This window comes from Trifolium pratense, linkage group LG4, assembly GCF_020283565.1.
Source record: "Trifolium pratense cultivar HEN17-A07 linkage group LG4, ARS_RC_1.1, whole genome shotgun sequence".
NCBI lineage: Eukaryota > Viridiplantae > Streptophyta > Magnoliopsida > Fabales > Fabaceae > Trifolium > Trifolium pratense.
In genome coordinates, this window is record NC_060062.1 from 39834196 (window position 1) to 39858555 (window position 24360).

Here is a 24360-nt window from a genome sequence, read left to right on the forward strand (position 1 = left end):
ACTCGCCAAATCTCTCGCCTCTGGACCAAATCTAGTAAATGTACATGTTTTGTTTCTTAATAACTGACATGTATTATACGGTGTAAATTTCTATAACTGTTTCCTATACAATCATGACTATTATATAAATATTCATTTCGATGTGTTTGGTGTGCCAATGTTGAACTGAGTTGCCGGATAGATAAATTGCACTCACATTATCACAAAGATCGGAGTAGTTATTGTGCTGGAGAAAGACTTTTTATTGATATGATATGGAATAAATTCATATGTGAATATTGATCGCTAGACATAGGGTGATTTCAAGATCACGACACTATCAAATTGTAAAGTAGTTGTATTGATTACCCGAGCAAGATATCATAGATTAATAGGTACAACGAACCTCTCATCATTTGTCGGATATATGAAAACATGTGTTGAGTGATGGGTGTAAACATATTTCGAAACATATGGATTATATGATCGATCACATGAATATATTAAGTTATTGGTTAATATATATAATCTCCCTAAACTTATATGTTTGAAAGCTTTGGAAGAATGATATACCATCAAAAGTGAGAGTGTTTGGATGACGCTTATTGCTATAAAAGCTACCTAGCTACACGGGTTGCATTATAGATCATAGAGGTATTGTACTTTCTGCTAGTGATTTAAAATGTGTTCTACGTTCAAGTGTGTTGGAGGATTCCAATCACCTGTTTTTCACTTGCATTCATATTAGCAATATTTGGAAGAAGGTATATACTTGGTTGGGATTGCTTTACAACAATCAGGATGATGGATATTTTCGCAAGTGCACGAAATAATCGTCAAGTAGTAATTAAGATATCGTCTCCATGAGGATTGTGTCAATTCACGCAATAGCAATCATATCTAAACACCTAGAAAACTGTAAACACATAATTTGGGGAAAATCTTTGAGGTATCAAATCGGTAGAACGTTTGTTTGGAATTCAAATGGAAGAAAATGAGGTTGGATCTTAGAGAAGTCATTAAACCATAGAAATCATATGTAATCAACCATAATGTGATGAATTTCTCAAGTGTTACAACTAGATTAACACTATGATAAACCTTAATTTCTTGATAGATTCATCCTATCCTTTACATATAATTCACCAATCTCTTGGTTGAAACTATCGGTAAAGGAGTCTATGAAGCTTGTTAATCTTTAATTACATTAATTCATTCAATTTCTCAAAGGAATCAACAAGTGCACAACGAATTCAGATCGGATTTCAATTCATATTCTCATACAAATCAAAATCTAAATTCAATTCAAACATTGATCAAAAGTTAGAAAACATTAAAAATGGAATTCATTGTATAACACAATTCAAAGAGAAATTCATTACACACATGGAAGATTACATAGATTTACACAGTTCAATTCCTAATCATCGATCCAACCTCAAGAGGATTTAGTTCCTCATGGTTGAGTGATCAAAATGCAGCTCCAACTCCAATGAAATTGCTCCCATGGTGTTGTACAACTTCAATGCTGATCAATCTTGGCCTCTGAAACGAAGGATTGCAATAATTCTTGCTCAAAAGCTCTCTGATTCACATCTTACTCCAAAAGTTCGAACCCCTTTCCAGAATCTGAGAATTCTTTATATAAGAATCGGAACCACGCCGCGCGTCAGATCCGTCACGCCATGCGTGGTTCATCTGCAACACACCACGCTGCGCGTCATCACCGTCCACGCCGCGCGTGGTCTTCAGATACAATCCAATCTCAACTTTTCCTTAATTACGTTGCGAGCGATGAAGCCACGCCCTCAGCGTAACACAACTTTCATCATCACGCCGCGCGTGGTAAGAACTCAAGTCGCGCGTGTTCGGCAGGGACAATTCAATCTTCTGAAAGGGGAATTACGCTGCGCGTGGTATCCTACCACGTCGCGCGTAGTCAGTAGGGAACATCTCATCATACAAACAAGGAATTACGCCGCACGTGGTAGGATCACGCCCCCGGCGTAGTACAAAACTCTCTGCTTCAGCATTTCTTCTGGTTTTCTTGTAAACCAAGTAACTTCCATTTATGAGCCACTTTCTCTTGTTTATTGGCTAAAAGGTCTCCAAACAGGCCTAATATCTCTCATTTTCACATGGAATAACATGGTGTGACGATGGTTCATCACAGGGTATAGGTCATACTCATTTTATGCATTTTGGCTATATAGTGAAAGCTAAAAAGGGAATGAAATTTCGTTATTTAATATGGTTGGCAACTACATGGTGTATTTGGCGAATGAGAAACAATATCATCTATAGAGGTGAAGGTGCAGATTTTCAGGGTCTGTTTGATCAAATTAAAAATATATCTTGGTATTGGTTCTCGGGTAGAAGAGGTCATATAATGCAACTTTTTTTTGATTGGTGTAATAACAAGAAAATATAATCGAACATAAATTATGTAGAGCAAATATAATCGAACATAAATTATGTAGAGCGAATAAGCAAGAAATTGAGCTGCGCATCCATGCATTCATAAAAAAACTAAAATGAATTTGTAGGAATAATTGATCAAAATATGAAATTACTATACAATTTTTTAATTTTTTAAGTTGGATTTTTACTCGTAAAAATGAAATCTGACAAAAGACAATCTAAAGAAAAGAACTGATAGATATGGTATTGGAAGTTAGAACAGAAGGACTGTGATCTAAAGAAAAAAGGAAAAAAGATTGGGTCTTGTTAACATGTGCCCTAAGGGCACATGTTAAGATATCCAAATATAGAAACTCAACATTTAATGATGCTAGAAATTTAATGCTTCAAATGTTAAAAAGCACAAATTAGCATTTAATGGTTTCTATTTTTGTTTCCTTAACATGTGCCTTAAGGGCACATGTTAACATTCTCCAAAAAGATTTACATAAATGACACCTTATGTTATAGACTACAGTATATAGCACTGTGGTGCTACTCAACAATAACATTATTAACCTTTTCTCCCGAAAAATACGCTAGAATATAAATCATACGCATCTCACGTAGGGTTACTCATACGCGCCAATTTTAGTTGCGATAAATGGAGAGAGATCTTAAACGGCATCTATGTTGCATAGGTGCGGATACGGTACCATATCCGGTACTGGTATCGGTACGTGGTACAACATTTTTAAAAAAACTAAGGTACGGGTACGCTTGTATAATTTTTTTTAATATAGTTATATTGTTAAAATAATAAAATTATATTCTTAAAACAAATAATTAAACATAAAAAATAGCAAACTTTAAAAGTAGTTATATTGTGGTTTACACGTTTAAGAAATTAGGAGTAGTAGTAAGACTATGCGGCTCTACTTTTAAAAATAAATAAAAATGAAAGGAGACTGAATTGATTCTAATTTTAAACTAAAGTGAATCTTTATTAAAAAAATAAATAAATAAAAAAAGAATGAGATTGAAAAGTGTTGCAAAAAAAATGAGAATAGTTTTTTATGAAATATGTACCACGTGTGTACCCTGAGAGTATCACGCGCGTATCCCGGAAGTACCACGCGTATACCAGCATGAAAAAACAAAAAAAAAAACTCGATACTTTGAGGGTAAGTATCATGAAAATACCATACGCGTACCGATACCCGGTACATACCTAATACTGATAGTCTGTCTAAACCGGACTACCGGTGCAACATAGAACGGAGTTGATATTGTGAGGTGATAAATGAACAACGCGCTTAAGTGAGAGACACGCGCTTTGTTACATAAGTGATGAGTGGCGTCTATGTGAGTGTCTATAATAAAACTACAAAAACAAGAGAACAAAAGTCTTTATGCGCTTTTATTCACTCACTCCTTTCTCTATCTCTGTGTATAATTATACTCCTACTTCTCCATCCCTTTTTATTATTTTAATTTTAATAAAATTTATTTCTTTTATCTTTCCTACAAAAAAATTAATTCATTTTGTAAGCTAAAACTTAAAACTAGTAGTAGTAGTAGTTTATTTCATGGGTATAAATAATCTTTAAAATATCCACAGAAAAGAAGGTCTTTAAAATATAGTACTGTATTTTATAATATATAGCGGAAAATGGAAATAAGTTAAATCAAACTAAATTTTTTGCAAGACATCTGGTGATTACAGCTCTTCCCAATCATTGTTGTTGAAGATCGAATTGTTGTCATTCCTATAAAATCTAGTGTCAATCATCACCCGATCAACTAACGATTGATAGGATAACTTGATATTTTAATAGTCTCTTTAAACAATAGAAGAAGTGTTCACAATAATTCGAGTTTGAATTATAATTAATATAATTATTAATTGAGCCTTATTTTTTTTATTAAATTCTAAATTATTAAAGCCAATAAAAGTTTAAACAAACTGTCAAAAAAAAATAATTAAAAGTTTAAAACAGACACATTATTATTATTATTATTATTATTATTATTATTATTATTATTAATTGGATCAAATAACATAAGGACTATAATTGAAAGTTTCTATTTTCGCTTGGAGACTCTTGCGCGAGAGGTTGACCACAAGTAAACCTGGTAGCTCAAGACATCATTTATTCAGACGTTATTTTTGTGTATCCGGTTGTGGCCGTGTTGAATCAGCTCAACACTTATTCCTTTCTTGCAGTTTTTTCGGCTCCATGTGGTCGTTGATTCAGTCTTGGATTGATTTCTCGTCGGTTGACACTCAACAGTTAACTGACCATTTTATCCAGTTTACTTTCTCTTTGGGCGGTCTTCGTGCGCGACGATATTTCCTGCCGCTCATTTGTCTCGTATGTGTGTGGATCGCGTGGAATGAAAGAAATCTGAGAGAGTAATAAATAAGTGAAATTAGACATTTAAAACATTTGAGAATTGATCAAAATTTCTTATAAAAAATACCAATTTTTTTTCTTCCAAAGTGATCTTATAAAAATGACCGGAAAGAGTAATAAATAACATAAATTTAGTAAAATTGTCTTATTATATTTTAACAACATAGTACAAAGTTTTTTAATTATCATGTTATATGTTCGAAGTTTACACCGTCAATAACAATGATTAATCTCCGTAATCGAACATTTTTTGTTTGGTCTAATTTATTGTTAATAATCACATATGTTTTTAATATAGTATGCGTTAAGATCTTGACGACATTCATTTTAAAACTAATGAACAAATTAAAACCTATTTTCCCAACCCAAATGAATTGAACTCACGCGGATAATTAATGAAATTCTTTTAGAAGGAATCATTCAAAAAAATTTAAATTTAATTTCTAATATAACTTTTAACTAAATTTACTTAATTTACAAATGAACTATAAATTATCGAAATCCTTTTTCTTTAAATATTAGAAGGTTATTAAGCCACTAAGTTTGGTTTAATTGTGAGAGATTCAGGTAATATACATATGAGGTCTTAGATTCGACTCTCATTGTCAACACGGTAAAAAAAATTAGAAAGTTAAAAAAAAACTAATTTTCTTGTAAAATAATAAAAAAAAGGGTCTTGCTAACGAGTGCATCCGAAACACTCTTTAAACATTCTATTTAAAGAAATTTTTTATTAAAATAGTTAAACATTACAATTTTCAACGTGTTACGCATTCCAATAAAAATTATATAAAAACCTTACTATTTAAGGACTTAAAAGTACCCAGAAGTATTTGCCATAAAAAATCTATTTTCACCAAGGTTGATAATTGGGGAGAGAGAGGACAAACCCATCTTGAGTTTCACTTTCCAGTAAGCCCTATTTTAGAAATAGAAAATAAAATAAGCAGCAAAGAAGTTTATGAAAGAAGAACATGTTGATAGAAGAAAATGGTCGGCAACAACAATAAAAAAATCTTTACTAAACACCACATATAGATAGATAGATAGATAGATAGAGAGAGAATTTAGAATTAGAATTAGAAAAAAGGTCGTTATTGAATTTTCTCATTCATTCACTGCTCTTCCTCACTGTTAACACTGCAACCAACACTCTTCTGTTTCCACTGGACCCTCCATCCAGAAAAACTCAGCTTCTTCTTTCTTCTCTCTCTCTCAAAAACTAACCATAACCTTTTTATCATCCAGTGGAAAAAGCCAAATTGACAGTAGTAGTAGTAGCCACAATTACAGCCCCAACAACTACAGCAGCAGCAGAACAACAACCAGAAATCATCAGAAAACAACAACAGCAGAAAATCATTAGAAAAAAAAAAAAACAAAACACATAACCATTAACTCTTGTTCCTTCTTTTCTTCTTGTTTCTTTCTTCTCACACCCCACCATATAAGATCTACACCACCCCACCTCAATAGCATCCACACTCCACATTAACAAAAAATATTATATCATTTCAGATATTTTTTTTTACATATTATCAAGTTCATAAATTAAACAAAAAAAAATTCAAGAAAAATAAGAAAAAAAAAATTATAGTTGTGGCTACTACAAGGAGATTGGCATCAGATTCAGGAGCATTTGCTGATTGGGCAGCAACTTCATCATCAACAGTCCGTGCTGCTGCTCCGGAAGATCTTTCTCTCGGTTTCAATGCGGGTCCCACCGCCGCCGGAAACGCCGGACCTTCCACCGGACCCACCACCGGGATATGGCCTGGTGGTGGTGGTGGTGGTTCCAGGTCCGTTAATTACGGACCTGAAATGGGTATGTTTGTTGTAGCACCTTCTCCTTATCATCCTCATCACCACCATCATAGCCACCATGGTAACCACCATGAAGCTATTATTTCCGATCCTCATTCTCTTAACCCCGCTACCGCTCTCGGTGTTGGGGTTATACCTTTACTAACTGCTTCTCCTCTTGATAATGAAAGACAACAACAAGGAATTCAGTTTTGGCATGAACAACAACAACAACATCAACATCATTCAAACTATTTGAAAAAACACCAAGGTTTTCTTGATCATCATATTAATACTAGTCCAACAAATTTAGTTCATCACGGTGGTGGTGGTGGTGGAGGTGGAGGAGGGTTAACTGGTTCAGGAACAAGTAGTGGTGGTGGAACAACTACATGTCAAGATTGTGGAAACCAAGCTAAGAAAGATTGTAGTAATAGAAGATGTAGAACTTGTTGTAAAAGTAGAGGTTTTGATTGCCCTACACATGTTAAGAGTACTTGGGTACCTGCTGCTAGAAGAAGGGAACGTCTTGCTTCGGCGGGGACGACGACGGTGGTTGCTGGTGGTGGTTGTTCTAGTGGTTCAACTTCTGGTGCTAAGAAACCTAGACTTATTGCTTCACAAACTACTTCTCATACTTCTACTTCTAATACTACACCTCCTAGAAGCTTTGACACTACCTCTAGCCATCAAGGTTTGTCACACTTTTTCCATTCATAATAGGTTTTCTAAAATATCAATAATACCTAATGTTTGGAATTGCAGTGAATTTGACAGAATTACGGTCATTTTGTGATTTTATTGAGAGTAGTAGGTTTTAATCAAGTGTGATTTTGCCAAACTCATCGGAAATTTCAACATACACTATGTTTTGTATCATGGTGGAAATGTCAGAATTACGATGATTCACCGTGATTTTTTAAAAACTACGCTATGTATCTGATGCAAAATCACTTCCGACATTATTCTGGCATACCCACGGCGAAACTAAACATGGACTATAAACTCTTGCATGTTTTCGTGCAGAGTTGACAATGAATTGAACCAATTAAAAATGCGAGTTTGAGATTTGATTTTATAATTAAATCGGTTTTTAAATGAACTGAAACTTGAGCTGAAAATTTTGTTGGTCGAATAAATAAGGACAAACTCTAGAAATGTATAGTAGTTTCATTTGTTTGATTTTTTTTTTTTTTTTTTTTTGTGGTGTTTAGTGAAAGAATTCAAAGGGTTTTTGTTTTTAATTTAGTTGTGTTAATTTATGCAGATGCAGGTTTCAAAGAGTCAATGCCAGGTCAAGTACGTGCACCAGCAATATTCAAGTGTGTTAGAGTAACATCAGTGGATGATGGAAAAGATGAATACGCATATCAAGCAGTAGTGAAAATTGGTGGTCATGTTTTCAAAGGTTTTCTTTATGATCATGGTGTTGAAAATAGAGAAGTTTATCCAAATCTTTCTGAGCTTCATTTAGGAGGAGGTGGTAATAATAATAATGGTGGTGCTAATAGAAATGTAGTTTCATCATCATCACCAATGTTAGATCCTTCTCATGATGTTTATGCAGCAGCTTCAAGTGGTGTTGGAGGATTACTAGGAGGTTCAGCTTATGGTAATCAAATAAATTGAATTGCATTTACTAATATATATTTAGGTGATGAAAAGGGAATTAAATTAATTAAAGTAATTAATTTTAATTTTCTTTTATATAACCTTTGTACCTTATTGCATATGTCACTATTTTTCTGAATTTTTGAACTTGGTTTTTTTAGTTCTATTCTTTGTTCTCTACCAAATTTTTCTTTGTCATGAAATCAATGATCATTCAATGACAAAGGAGAGTATCATATCAGTATATTTTAACTGTTAGACAAATAGTTTATGTACCAAATTAACTCAAAATGGAAAAGCAAAGGTCCATTATTTCACTGTTTTGAAATTTTGATATCCATAATTTAATGTAACAACTGTGTTCACTTTCCTTTTCTTTGCCAGCTAATGTTTTTGTTCATTTCATTGTTTTATATATATATATATATATTAAATTTTGCTAAAAGTTGAAATCTTCAGTGTGATCACCTTGACAAAAATCTACAGTATAAAGTATAGTACATAATAAATTTGATTATAATCTTCATATTTTATGATTTTTTATAGAGACGTCTAAAATAGTCTTTGTTCTAAAGTGAACCTTATTATTTTTATATTTTTTTAGGATTATAAATTTTATTTTTTTACTAAATATAGTAATGGTTCATCTTGAGATATTTGTGAGAGGTCTATATTAGATGAACTTTTTTTATTAATTGGAGAATTATTATTAATTAAAATGACACTAATAGTCATTTTACAACTGTCATCGAAGACTTCTGAACTCAGTCCCTTGATCTTAACATGTCTAGTTCTTATCATCGAATGAATTTGAACTTGATCGCTTGATCTTAATATGTCAAATTCTTATCACTGATTGAGCTCTGTAGTGTTCTTCGTGTTCTTCATTCAATTCGTTGTCTATATAAAAATATTTTATTTTTAAGCATGATATAGTTTATGTTATTACGGTGGATGTATCAGAATCACAGTGATCCGTCGCGAGTTTTCAAAAGCTATAAGCTACAGTGTAACTTTTGAAAAATCACGGTGGATCAACGTGATTCTGATACATCCTCTGTAATACCAAACGTACATAAGCATAGTAAACTTGGTATGTTGGGTTGATTTTTTTTTTTTTTATGAATAGTCATACTATATATGCACTATTTACATGTTTTTATATTCTAACAAATGTATATTTTATATTGTTATATACACCAATTGAATCCTATATTTAGATTGCTTTGTTATAAATTTCATAGTCTAAAAATAAATGTTTGTATATACAAGTAGTTTCTACTTTAGACTTAAGCATTATAAGTAGTTGTAATGTCACCATCATTTATATATGTCTGTCCCTTTCAATCCTTAGTTCATTGGTCTTCTCTATGCGTAAGCAGCCTGCAAAGGTTTTCTGCATTTCATCAAGACACGATGTACTCTTATTTCCAATTGTTCTTCTTTATAACTCAGACAATAACCATTACATAGATACTTTTATTTCATCATCCAACTTTTTTTAAAGCTTTGTTTTGCAATATCTTTTAGTTATTCAAGTCTGCATTTAACTCTTTTGTTTTTCCATTTTAATGCTCTCATTCTGCTTTGTTATAATAATTCTTTATGCCTTTTTACACATTCTTTGTTGACAAAAAATAGTTATTTTTTTTGTCTCTCCAAATATGTCATTAATTCCTGTAAAAAATATTTTTTGGTTTTAGGCTTCACAAATATTAAACTTTTTACTTTTTGTTCTTGTTATTCTGTTTCAGTCTCTGGAAAACTTATTCTTATTGGAATTGGTCCGTATTATATGTAACAAAAACCAATTTCATCATGAATAAATTTTCCAGTGACTAAAACAGAACACAAAATAAAAAGTGGTTTATTTGCCTGGTTTTTTTTATAGGGACTAAAAATAAATAATTTTATATTTGTTAGGACTAAAATTATATTTAAAATAAATTATCTTTGATATTGTTTGGTATGTCAATTCATCTTATCAGAATGAATTATGTCTGTGTTGCTTTCTCAGCATTTAAGTTTATATATAAGTATTGTCTGGGAAGCTGTAGTTTTTTTGTCACATGATGTTGGCTAATGGATAAAAAATAAATGATTGTCTCTATTCATTGTATATTTAGATTATCTTTTCCTCCACATGCTGCCCCCTTTTAATTGTCTAAACATAATTTATATATAGCATGTGTATTGCATTAATACTTTTTATTTTTCTTATAAAAATGTATGTCTTGTCTTTTCCTTGCTATACTATACTATATAATGATATGATTATTGTAAACTTTATGATTTACCTAGTGACATTGTATTATAATTTATATTGAGCTAGGTTTGTAATCACATTTGTGTCTTGAACCTTAGTTTTATTTTGAATTTTTTGTCTCATAATGTTGAGCTGTCCAACACTTCCTATCTTGTCATTGAAAAAGTAATCATTGAGTTTACCTTTTCATATATGGGGTATCAATTATTCTATGTCTAGTTATAAATTAACTATATAGTTAGTATTATATATTGGAAAATTGAACAAGTTGTGTTTGTGCCCTAAAACATGTGTTTGTCATGTTCATTAATGTGGGACATTTTGTTTTTCTTGTGTTTGGTTTTTGCATTGCATTTCTTGAATTTTTGTTCTTTGTTTTCTTGTCCAATGTGAATGATTAGACAAAGCTATCTTTGTATTCTTGGTGTGATCCTCTATATTTGGGGGGGTTTTAGTTGTTTTTGTTGTTGTTAGAACTTATGATGCTATACAGCTTCACATGATTGGTGTAATGATGGTTGTACATATAGGTACATGTCTCCAGTGGTGGGTACATTTCCCTTGCATTGCTCAAGTTAAAGTCACTCATTTCTTGTTAGTATGTACTTTAGTTTTTGTGCTGCTTCTTTGTGTTATGGAAGAAATTGGCTTATATTGTCTAGATTGAGATTCATTGCAATAAGGGAATCCATCCGGTCATAGCAAGTCTGGACTATCCGTTCATACGATGACTCAGTTAGTCATTTAGGATCCGATAGTCCCAACTCAATGACTGCATGGATCTAACTATTACTTGAGATTTACAGGTGAGAATGTCAGAATCACGGTAATTCATAGCTTTTGTAAAATCACCGCGGATTACCTTAATTTTGACATACCTAACTACCGTGATATCAAAGGTAGACTTGATCTAAATTTTAGACTACATTTGTTTGTTATGTTGCCAATTTTCATTCCCCTAAACATATTGTCTATGTGCAGTGCCCCAATATTTTGGGTCAGACAAGTTTATTATCATCTCTCTCTTTTTGAAGTTTCAGCTAATTAATTAATTTTGCACCCTAAAAATACATATGGAACTTTGGAATGAATGAAGCTTCTAGTTTCATTTTCATATTTCCCATTCAATGGGATTGTGCATCATTTTGAATTGACCTTCAAGATTTGGCTTGGGTAATGTTGGTGGAAATTTATGTTGTTTATACCCGGTTTATTTAATTTGGAATTTATTGGGATGGTGATGTTTTTGGGGTTGCCAACAGGTTTAGAAAAGTAGATATTATGGTGAGTAAGATAAAATTACGGTAGTTTACTATGATTTTTCGAAAGTTATACATTGTAGTTTCTTCAAAATTATGGTTAATCATCGTAATTCTTAGCTATTTACTGTAATACTAAATATATGTTAAGTTCAATTTTAGGTTTTTTTTTTAACTCGTTCAATTTTAGGTTTAAGTAAGATTAGTGTGGACTATATGATTCTAATGTGATCCCCTTCTTTTCATGGTTATATATATACATATATATTAAACTTTTATTTAATAGTTTAATTTTTGTATTTTTTGTTGAGCAACTTTTTTTGAATTTGAATCTCTTTCAATTATTATTTTTAGAAGTTTGAATGAGTAGTTTTTGTTTTATTGTGATGTTACTTTTTTCTTTATATGAATTTTTAATTTATTTTTGCTTTATTTTTTTGTTGGAATTAATTTTGAGTCTTTAATGGTAAATTTATGTTTTCAATGTTGTTGAGTGTACCATCTTTTTGGTGGAGGTAGAGTTGTTTACAGCCTAGCATGTGTGTGCGCCGAAACCAAGTTCTTTACGCTATAGTTACCAGAATTAAATACCTAGCCGTTGATTTTTTGTACTAGTTGATGAGAAATTAGGTCCTATTTTTGGACAGCTAGTTTTAAGTATAAAGGCATTTAGGGTACAAATTAATTTTGCTTCTGCATGTGACTAACGTTTAGGTCAAACCTGGAATATGTGTGTTATTCCTACAAACTGAGCTAAGCTCACGGGAACTAACGTTTAAACAACGTACACTTATTAGTGATTAGTGATAAGTTTTGTTTAATATTTATAAGTAATATATGTCTTTCATTATGCATAATTTTTTTTAAGTAGTCTGGTTGCCATAATTTCAATATTTTAAAGTGAAATAATGGAAGCACTTAGAGTTCGAAGTACGATCCCTACATATTATATGCAATATTTCTATCAATTGAACTATATTCACAAAGACTGATTATGCATAATTTTATTTTACTATTAGATTAATAAGATTTAGTTCAATAGTAACTTATTAATTTAATTGTAATACAAGTTTATGCCAGTAAAAAAAAAAAAACTTATTTCAATTATGCACTATAAACTTGGCCTAGTGGTCTAGGTACTTCTTAGAAAAGCTTTTATAATAATAATAATTCACCTTTTATAAAATAATGTTCAAGCATTATATTAGACTATTTTATATACTTCACTTTTCATGAGACATTTTTATAGTTAATAATTTGGCTTTAAAATGTTTCTGTTTCAGCCGAAAGTGTAAAGTAATGTAATATATGTTTAGTGTGTGTTCATATACTATCCTTTCTGCTAGATCTAGTAGTACACTTTGTGACCTCTAAAATCTTTGTTGTCTTTGGTTAATTAGGGCACTATCACTTCAACGTAAATATATTTTATTAAAAATATAGTTTTGCATTTTAATGATTTTTAGTCTTATTAGACGACAAGTTTTCATAATGGGCTTGTTAAAAAAAAAGTTTTCATAATGGGTATTTTTGAAAATGTTATTTTTATGATATTAAACTTGATAAAATATTTTGAACTAGCTAGCTACTTTTTTATTTATATAAAATTTCATAAAGTTATTTTATGGATATAAAGTTTGTACTCCCTCCGTCTAAAAGTATAAGTAAAATACGGGACAACCAAATTTAGTATATTTGGTCTAATATTTATACCAAATTATATTAATTTTTATAATTATATTTTTGGACGGAAGGAGTCGTAAACATTAGCTGCAGCATAGTATACTACTAGTAAGTGGAATGATGAACAGAAAAATCACTCAAAATCCGGGAGTTTTGAATTGACAATAATGTTTGTGAAGTTATGGCATTTCCATTCTCAAACTAAGGCTGCAAACAGTTCTGAAAATCTGATAATTTTCCTAGATTTCTTATATTATGAACAAAATTTCTTGCATTTCCTAAGCAAAAGTTTCCATTGTGCTCTCATGATCATAAGTGTTTGGTCCATTTCACAAAATGCTTTGCAAAAACAAAATGAAAAAGTATAGTAGTATTTCATTTCCAATGCAAATTTTTCTTGAAATAGTTGGGTTCTATCAAATTTGGGTATATGAGCACAGTCTCTATATATGGTAGACAAAGACAATAGAACCTAGCTACACAAAATATAATTCACACCTAAATACTAGGTTGTCCTATCCACTAGTAAATGACATTACATTACATGCCAAACTTCGTACAAAAAGGAAATAAGGGAGGTGCAATCATATTTTGGCTATATTATTAAGGGCAGACAGACTAACTTTCACGTGATCATATTTATGTATGTATGTAAACAAAAACATACCTTATGATTTTTCTTTCTTTAATATGTGTAAAGTTTTTAATAAAATAGTTTTGGAATAAAAAAAAAATATCAAAAAGAAGTTCATGTAGATGGTTCTTGCCTTCTAGGTTGGGCTTTGTCATGTCAATACCAATAATTAGTTGTTAATTAATGTAAGTGGTGGGGTAAGCAATATATCTAAGGATGTTAATGTTAAAGAATTTTTTTAGGGTATTTAGAGTGCAACTTGTTGGGATACAACCCCATTAGAATAATAATTGCTTCAAGTGGTAAGAGTCTTGAATCTCTTAAGTATATAATTAGAAGTTTATTCTGGTTTATGTGTATGAAGCAAATTCGGTTGAGAAAAGCGAATTTTTTTTTAAAAAAAGAATAATTATAAACCTAAATTAGAATAATTTTAACACCGCAAATAATTTAGTTAATTAATTTTTTCTGGGATACTAGTATTTTTTTTTTTTTTTTGCTAAATTTTTTGTATCTCCTACTTCACTTCAATTGACGTATCTTTTCTTGGTTACTCAATGTAGAGATTAGTCTCATAGCTGATTTGGACCGATGCTTATGAGAATCTAAGTGGAGCCAATTGGTACCAAACTAATTATGGTGCTTTCTTACCAAATAATTATTTTATTGGTTTCACTAAGCTTTCACTAATTAACACTAGTATGATATAGAAACTTTTGATTGAGGGTCCATTGAGCATCTTAGTAATATGTATTTTAAGAGTAACTCAGTATCTTAATTGTTGAGAATCAAAAATAACTTTTGGCGGGCATGTGCACCAATACTCAATTGCTACTCAAACTTTTATAGTATCAAATTCCATGCTTAATTAATTTGAATAGAATCATTGTAAAAGTTTCTTTTGGGAGGTTAGTTTATTGATTAACTTTCTAGTAATAAATTGCACTCATATGCTTCACCGTAAGAATAATAGGTCTTGCATTTCTATTGATTTTTCGATGATATATATATATATATATATATATATATATATATATATATATATATATATATATATATATATATATATATATATATATATATATATATATATGTTTGTTTTTATATTTATTTGCTATACAATCATGACTAATAATAATAATAAATATTCTAATAATGACAAATAACATTAGCAACTCTGCGGTACTCGGCTTCTGCACTGGACCGAGAGAGGGTGTGCTGGCGTTTGGCAGATCATGAGATTAAATTATCACCAAGATAAACACAGTAACCAGATGTGGAACGCCTGGTGTCTGGGCAACCAGCCCAATCTGCATCAGTGTAAGAGACCAATTTGGTGACAGAGGAGGGATACAAGTGAAGTCCGAAATCAATAGTGCCATGAATATACCGAATTATACGCTTCAGTGCTGACATATGTTGTGTTTTAGGGTCATGCATGAATAAGCAAACTTGTTGTACTGCATAAGAGATGTCAGGTCTTGTGAAAGTTAAATATTGTAATGCTCCTGCAAGACTCCGATATTCAGTTGGGTCATGACATGGATTCCCAGAAGAGCCACTGAGTTTTGCCTTGGTGTCAACTGGGGTGGGTGATGGCTTGCAAGAGGACATACCTGCTCGTTCGATAATTTCCTATGCATATTTCCTTTGAGACAACAAAAGACCACATGTATGTTTAGTGACAGATATTCCCAGAAAATAACTCAAAGGACCCAAATCCTTCATGGCAAATTCGGAGCTAAGTTAAGACATAATGGAGTCACGAAGAGCATCAGAGGAAGCCGTGAGAATTATGTCATCCACATATAGAAGAATATAAGCAGTATCAATACAATGATGATAAATGAATAAAGAGTGATCAGAGATGCTGTGAGAGAAACCTAAAGTGGCAACATAGTCGGTGAATCTTTGGTACTAGGTACGAGGTGCTTGTTTAAGACCATAAAGAGACTTTTTGAGGAGACATACATGCTCATGATACCGGGGATCACGAAATCCAGGAGGGTGGTGCATGTACACAGTTTCGTCAAGATTTCCATGCAAAAAGACATTCTTGACATCTAGTTGATGGAGACACCATGACTTGGATAATGCAATACTAAGTACTATGCGAATAGTGGCTGGTTTGACGACAGGGCTGAAAGTTACACCACAATCAACACTTGATTGTTGATTAGCACCATTACCTAGCTACAAGCCGAGCTTTGCATCGCTCAAAAGAACCATCAGATTTCTTTTTGTGCCTGAAAATCCACAAACTTCGAATAACATTAGCATTAGAGGGACAAGGAACTAACTCCCACGTCTTATTTTCAATAAGAGCATTATATTCCTCGTTCATGGCCATTTTCCAATTATGATCATTTAATGAATCAATGAGATTTGTGGGTAAGGGAGAGATAGATGGGTGGGTTGATGTATGTAGGTTGAAAAGTTTACGGGGTTTAAAAATTCCATGTTGTGTTCGGGTTGTCATTTGAGGCGAAAGAGGTGCAGGAGGGAAAATAGGTGTCTGAGTAGGTGGAGAGGAAGTGGTAGGTGTTGTTTGTGTAGATGAGGTTGATGTTTGAGCGGGAGAAGGTGTTTGAGCCGTGGGTGTAGGCTGTTGGGCTGAGGGGGGAAAGATTGTTTGGTTCGTGGTTTAATGGGGAGAAGTTTGTTGGGCTGCTGGTGATGGTGGTTGGGTGACTGTTATGTTGGGAGATGAGGTTGGTGGAGGTGTGGTATACACTTGTGAGGTAAGAAGTGGGTTTATGCCGTCATATAAGAAATTGTAGGAGCATTCATGGTGGAAAAGGGAAACGTAATTTCCTCAAAAATAACATGTTGAGAGATAATGATTTTGCGACTTGACAATTCATAACACTTATAACCTCTATGATTAGACAGATATCATAAAAAGACACATGGTGTGGATCGAGGTTGAAGTTTATTCCTAGTGGTAGAGGAAATTAAGGGATAACAAAGACATCCAAAGACTCGCAGGTGTGAATAAGACAGATCTTTTTGATAGAGAATTTTGGTGGGTGATTGAAGAGTGAGTTTCTTATTTGGAAGTATGTTGCGTAGGTAAGTGGCCATTTCAAGAGCATAATGCCAGAAAACTAGTGGAATGGAAGCATGAGCAAGCTCTGATACCATGTAAGAATAATAGGTCTTGCCTTTCTATTAATTTTCCAATGATATATATACAATGTTTGTTTCAATATTTATTTGCTATACAATCATGACTAATAATAATAATAATAATAATAATAATAATAATAATAATAATAACTATAATATTCTAATAATGACAAATAATATTCTAATATTGTCGTACAAAATTCCAAATTCTTTGCTACTAGACCTAACCATTACTGTTTACCCATCTCTTTAATTTTTCTCTTCTCCTTTTCTACTTGATGCACTTGTGAGCCACTTCTCCTTCTTTCTATCAGTCCCTTTGGTTTAGGAGTAATCATAGAACAACAATCCCTTCGATATAAGAGTACATCATAGTATCATCATCCGTTCAGATTAATACTCCCTCCATCCCTTAATATAAGCTCCTATTGGGGTTTTTCACGCATATTAAGAAAAATTGGTAGTGTAATAAATGTGTATTTTTTGGATATTACAATTACTAAATTGTCCTTGGTGAAAAGATGTATTTGTAGTTGACTTTTCGAATTTCAATGTAAAGTTTGGAAGAGTAATAATAAACGTGTCTAGGGAATTGAAAATGGGCTTATATTTAGGGACAAATTTCATCTTTAAAATAATGCTTATAAATAGGGACGGAGGGAGTAATGATCATAGTATCATAGTCTCTTTGTTTTTCTTTTGGTGGAGCATAGTCTCTTTGTTTTAAGACTGTCAAAGTATTGTTGTCCCTCATGTGGTTTAAGAGTGTTAGCTAGTACCAAATTAGAGTACTAGTCATAGTACAATATGTTATAACTTATAGTGGTGAAAACACATACAAGAGTGACCTTTGTATCGGATTAGATTGGTCTTAATTAGTGTTATATTTGAGGGTGCATTTCTAGAACGAATCTTATAGTGTTGTAGGACTCCGATATATTTGTAGTTGAACTATTTTATCCCGGGAATGTCGTGGTCAATAATCTGCTTACATTTTTGGGTAGTGCTACGAAACATTTTAAAGAGAACAACCTAATGTACGATTCATCCTCGTAATTCCTTAGGTGGTTGAAAAATTATTTTTAAAGAGTTTTTAACATAAATAACAACAATTTTAAGATTTTTTTTTTGCCATGACTATCGAAAGATTACTGGCTCAAGTTCTAGTATTGTTGACCACATCTGACCATTTTTATTTGAAGGGAATCACTTCAAACATTGGCAACAGAAAGAGTTGCTAATATTTTGAAAGAGGATGTCTCGTTGTACTTGAAATGGGTGAACAAGATTATGTTTACACATTTTTTTTGTCAAGTAATCTAATGATTATAATATTTACACAAATGTTAAATCATATTTCACGAAATCGCATGATTATGATATTATTAATAAACTTAGTGCATTAGAATCAATTTTTTTTTTTTGTTGTTAATTTTCTAGTTTAATTTTTTTATGACCTTTTTAACATTGACCGTTTAAAAGTAAAATAAAATTGTATTGTAACAAATACTATTAGTGTGCTATATGCTTATAGCTATTGTTGAATATGGCTCATTGACATAGAGAAGGTGGGTAAGGGGTGGTCAGGGGGCTGAGCAAGCGTACTTTCATTAGGCCCAACCGCTTTGCAATGGGGTCATATCAAAATTGTAGATTTGTATGCATTGACTTGTAATACTGAAAACTCTAATTCATTCACGTTATAATATGAAAGTGCAACTTCTCTGCAATTGAAGATGTAAAAACACTTTTCTGAACTACGTAACCAAACAATCGAGACCAATATTTACGGTTTACGTATTCTATTTTTCTTATGTTTAGTTGTTTTACTAAGATATGAGTTGTTAGACCTCACTCGAATAATTTTTAACTTTTAAGCAATAATTACCATCGGTATATGATAAATGGAGCTATGATCATAGAGCCTACCACTTCACAAATCAAATATACAGTGTTATGAACAACTTTTTGGTTGTTCATAGATTGAAAAGATAATTGCTAAAAACTACTAACAAATTACACTAAGTTAAAATAACTAACTTCATTCATTCATTTTGCTTGCTCATTACATGTATCCAATGTCATTATATATAGCTAACAAAGTAACCAATGACTCATCATTCTTCTAAATCATTCTAGAACATGATTAATCACCTAATTTAACTAATGCAACTTGAGCTATTATATACTACTCCGACCTCTTTTGTAAGCAAAAATTTCTTTTTGCACACTTATTAAGGAGTACCCTTTTATCTTAATTTTATGTGATGTTTCTATTGAAATTCCTAAAATGACCTTACAATATATTAAATATGCATCGGGACTTTACAATCATGTTAAAAAGTAGAACAATTAATAAGAGTACTTTTGGAAGAATAACATTAAATGAAGTTGATTTTGGTAACTTTTACTTATATTTGAGGTCAATATATTTTATTGACTTTTGCTTATAAATAAGGCCGAAGAGAGTTTTTTCTAGGGCCTATATATGATTCATTACATCTAGCTAGTCACCCGAAAGTGAAAATATCTTCATCACCATTATTGCCAACTGGCTGGAAGAAGTTTTATTTATCCTGATCCCAATTTTTTCAGATACGTACCATGCCATAGATTCAAAGCATTTTGTCTATCTTTAACTCTAATGATCAGATCTTGACCTCAATACTTGTACTCATTTTGAACAATCTGCACCTACAAAGTTTTTTAATTTATTCACAGTAAGGTTCAGTAAGGTTCAAATCAATCAATATTATCGTAAAATGAATTAGTCCGAGTGGTAAGATTTTGATCCTCTTAAGCATGTGGTTAGTCCGAGTGGTAAGATTTTGATCCTCTTAAGCATTTGGAGAAAATTTAGTTGGAAGAGGAGAATCAGTATTGTGTGCCCCACAAATTCTCCGACAGAGATTTGTCAACGTTAACGACAGTGAAAATTTGTACAAATATCATGATTAAAAAAAAGTGACGAGAAGGTCGTAACCCTAATCTCCTATGAAACTTAATTAGATATTTTAGATTGACATGTAGTACTTCTCCAAGAAATAGAATTATGTGTTTATCATATTTATGCCCCAAATCAGATCCTACACTTCTTATCAATACGATCATAGAGAAAGACTTGGATAGGTACAAACCCAAATAATATTTTATTTGAGCACACACACTAATTCAAAAATTTAAATCAAAAGTAATATATATAATCACATCAATCAAACTCATTTTATTTCTTTTCTCATTTTTGCTTGTTTATGTGAGTGTGTCTAACACCTCATATTTATATTTGTGCCTATCAAAGAATTTTCCTATTATCACATACTATTGAGTACGGGGAGATAAGCCATCTTCATATGGTATAAGAAGGAACAGCACAAAATATAGACTTGTTAATAAGCATTACCGTCATGATAAATGTCGACTCTTCCAATTGCTATAAGTTGATTAATGATTATTCATTTTCGAGATAATAAATTTGAAAATGTGTTGAGTAACCTGCTTATGTAAAATGAGAACGCTAAGATTCTATCTTTTCATACACTGTATGAAAAGAGGAAGTTTTTTCTCCCGACCCCGCCTTTCTTTTATACCCCAAAAATCCAAGTTTGAGAAAAATTTCTGCTCTGTTTCTGTACCAGTACCCATTATTTGGTCAAACTGAACCAATTGGATAGTTAACCCTCAAAACAAAAATTATATTTGTATTCTTGACACCCTAAGCTTTCCAACGAGTGGTCGTTTACTCAAATCGGACATCGTTTAGTATTTCAAATAAATTGTGGAAGTTGAGGGTCTCATGCAGAATTTATGCAGGAAATCTGGAAAAAAATTTGGAACACAATATTTTGGTTTATATTAACCGAAATTTGTTAGCATGACAAAAAAATCCGGTTCGTATAAACCGCAATACTCCCAAAGACAAAAACGGAAATTCAGGGGGTAGAAAAGAAATGCGGGGGATCGGGAGAGAAAACTTCTGAAAAGAAATGTTAAATGGATCATCTCAAATTTATATATAGAAAAGTGGTCACCCACTAAATGGGCCTAACAATTCTGTCAAATATATATTATTGGTAGGCTATTGCTATCCACACTCCCATGTGAACTCCCTGACACAGCTAGCCATAGCTCACAGCATACACTACCATGTCAAAAGTGAGGGTAAGGTTATGAAAAAAAAGGGCACTGTAAAAATTTGTTTCCAAAATAGAAGCACAGTCTAAAAAAAAATATTATCAAAAGAAAAAAATATGACAAGAGTAAGAAATTTTATTTAGAAAATTAATTTCTTCTATGCTCTGAATACCTACTAAAATTGTTACAAGAATTGATTTTTAATATGCATCAACATCTGTTATGAAAATTTAATTTAGGATAAAATGAAATATTTATGAAAATCTATGGTATCCGGGATTGTAAAAAATAGTTAAACCTATGGCTTGTGGGAATTAAGACATTTTTCTTAAATTTTTGGGCTTATGCCCTCTTCATTATAAAAAAAAGGAAAATTTCAGATTCTTAAATTTCGAACTAGTGTTTTTTGAGCAAAATCAAAACTAATTCATTTCATTAGATAATAACGAGTACAATGATACTGGTATATCATGATAAATATATGGGCTAGTATAAGATAAAGATGCTCGAGCAATACAATGAGTAACCTTATTTGCTTGCCGCCTGACATACGTCACAACATAGTTGTTATTAGTGTACAAGAGAGTTTTACATTGAGTAATGATATCACCAAGATCACTATGTGGTGAATTATGAGATGAAAGTGCATCCACAACAGTTCTACAATCTGTTTCAAAGAAAATTTGGGCCACATATAGGCCAAATGCTACATAAGGAGGTCCAGTGTTTCACAATGTCCATGAATGTTTTCTCTTCCGAACCCATGATTCTTTTTAATCCCCCAATATTCTAATTTTGTTCTTGCAGAAAAATTCGTTTCGCAGAAATTGAATTTTTTTTAGTGCAAATTCAAAGAAAAATTCGGTTTCTAAAAACCGAATTTTTTTTTCAAGGCAAAAAAAAATCCAGTTTCTAAAAACCAATTTTTTTTGCAAGGGCAAAATTAAAAATTCAACGGGTATAAAAGAAACATGGGTTCGGAAGAGAAAACATCATGTCCATCACTCATTTGTAAGAACAATATTCTTTCTTTTTTTTTTTCTTCAAAATTTTGATCTTTTAAAAATCTAAGACACACTTAACATTTTTCTTCTAAATATATATATAAATTATTTTTGTGATTGTTATAGATATATTTGGAAAATATTTAGAATTCATTTGGATGGGAAATTTTTATGAGATAATGTAATTTTAGAGGGCAATTTAATTTTTTCATTGTAGAATATTGTCTGGATGATAAATTTGGAGAATTTTTAAAATAAAAGTATTTTATTGAATTTGAGGAAGTTTAAATATCACCTAAAAACTAAGAATTTAGAACTTCTTTTTTATTTTACACAATGTGAATCTCAAACCGGTTCTTATAATTTGTTCAACTTTTATTTTTTTAATTTTAAATTCATTATAAAAATAAATCTTGAAAATGATGAAAATTAATATTTTTTACCTATAATTTGACACATAAAAAATTGATTTTTTTTTGCTTATAAATTGGGACGGAGAGAATACCCTTGGAGCATTAGTTAGCATTTCTTAAAAAGAAGCTTTGAAACGTAGGAAGTAGAATTGTTGGTAGGTAAGATATGACTTTAATAACTCATAAGTCACAATGTAATGAGGAAGGAGCAAAATGATAATAACAGTTGTTCTCCACTCTACTATGAATTAGTGGAAGAAAAATCACACATTTTGCTAATGCTATTAATAATTAATGCATGCATGGAACAATTTGAAAGTGATGTGAAATTGGTTTTTTCTTTTCTAGCTACTCCCTTTCCCCTATTTATTCATGGTTGTTTTTTTCTTGGTATCTTTTAGAAATTCTTATATGGATGCATCATGCATGTAGTGAAGGTCTATTCTAAAGGGCTTGGAAAGAAACATGCAGATTAGCAGTCAAAGGTTATGATTTATGATGTTACACCCAACAATTGCATAGAAACTTTTCACATAATTATCATTCAAATTAAGTGTGGTGAATAAATTGCCAACAAGTCATTTTTTCCTTACATAATAAATGCATGGTCGAGAAAGCTTTCCCTTATCTGAGATAAGATAGAATATGTAGATGATCGGACATTGTATGTTATTATATGATCAGAGTTCGAACCTGATTGTTCACCATAAAAAGTGAAATTCTAGTCATAAGACTACTTGACCAAATAAAAAAAAATGTAAATCATCAAACTATTTAGGATAATTATTTGCATAAATTTACTAGAATTAGTCCAAAAAAATTTATGGAGAAAAAGATTTTTGTTGTTTCTTTTATAGCCACCCAAGTTAAAAGTAGTGTAATGATATGTACATATATATACCACTAAGAAAGGTATAGTAACACCTTTTTTGTGTTGGAAACTTGAAAATGAAATCTTTTGTTAATAGTTAATCAATTAGAACTATTTTAGGAAGCTCGAATAATACACATTTCAAATTAATTTCAAATTCTATTTATTGAGCTAAAATTATAAATAGTTAAATTTTCATCTAACAATTTGATAAATTGAATGGTAAGAAAATTATGACGAATTTGATATTTTGACCACAATCAATCCAAATCCGAAAAATTATATGTGGTAAATGGTTAAGATGTAAAAAATCAAATGCAAAGAACTTTAAATATCTTTTATTTTAGTGGTTTATTATATGATGATGTTTGGTAGACAAATATTCACATCTTAAATAATTTTCAATGTTTACAAAATGCAAGACCAATTATCTAATTCATTATCTTGGTAATGCAATATTTCCACATTTGACATAAACAAACACACATGGGAGATGAAATTATCGATACAACAAAATGAAATATTAGAAAAAGATGATTATCCACTTCTAACAAACTTATTACATTACCACGATATTAAAACAATTTGGCTTTAAGCCTAAAGTCCCAAAGGTAGAATCCCATTATATTGTCTTAAAGCATAGGGATGGTATCTATTGAAAGATTGAGTGGTATATGAGTGACAATGAAGATAGTGGCAAGTGGGTCCTCTAATGCCAAATTATGCACTAGAAATACGGAAGCTGCATTGTAAGCAAAGC

General features: G+C 31.4%; 1 protein-coding gene across 1 annotated transcript; it reads left to right on the forward strand.

Annotated features, from left to right (window-relative positions):
- Positions 1 to 1485: 1485 nt before the first annotated feature.
- LOC123922661 (protein LATERAL ROOT PRIMORDIUM 1) lies at positions 1486 to 8474 on the forward strand. The gene is made up of 3 exons (XM_045975355.1): positions 1486 to 1587; positions 6273 to 7293; positions 7867 to 8474. The coding sequence occupies exons 1-3, from the start codon at positions 1486 to 1488 to the stop codon at positions 8226 to 8228; spliced, it is 1485 nt and encodes a 494-aa protein (XP_045831311.1). The 3' UTR covers positions 8229 to 8474.
- Positions 8475 to 24360: the final 15886 nt, after the last annotated feature.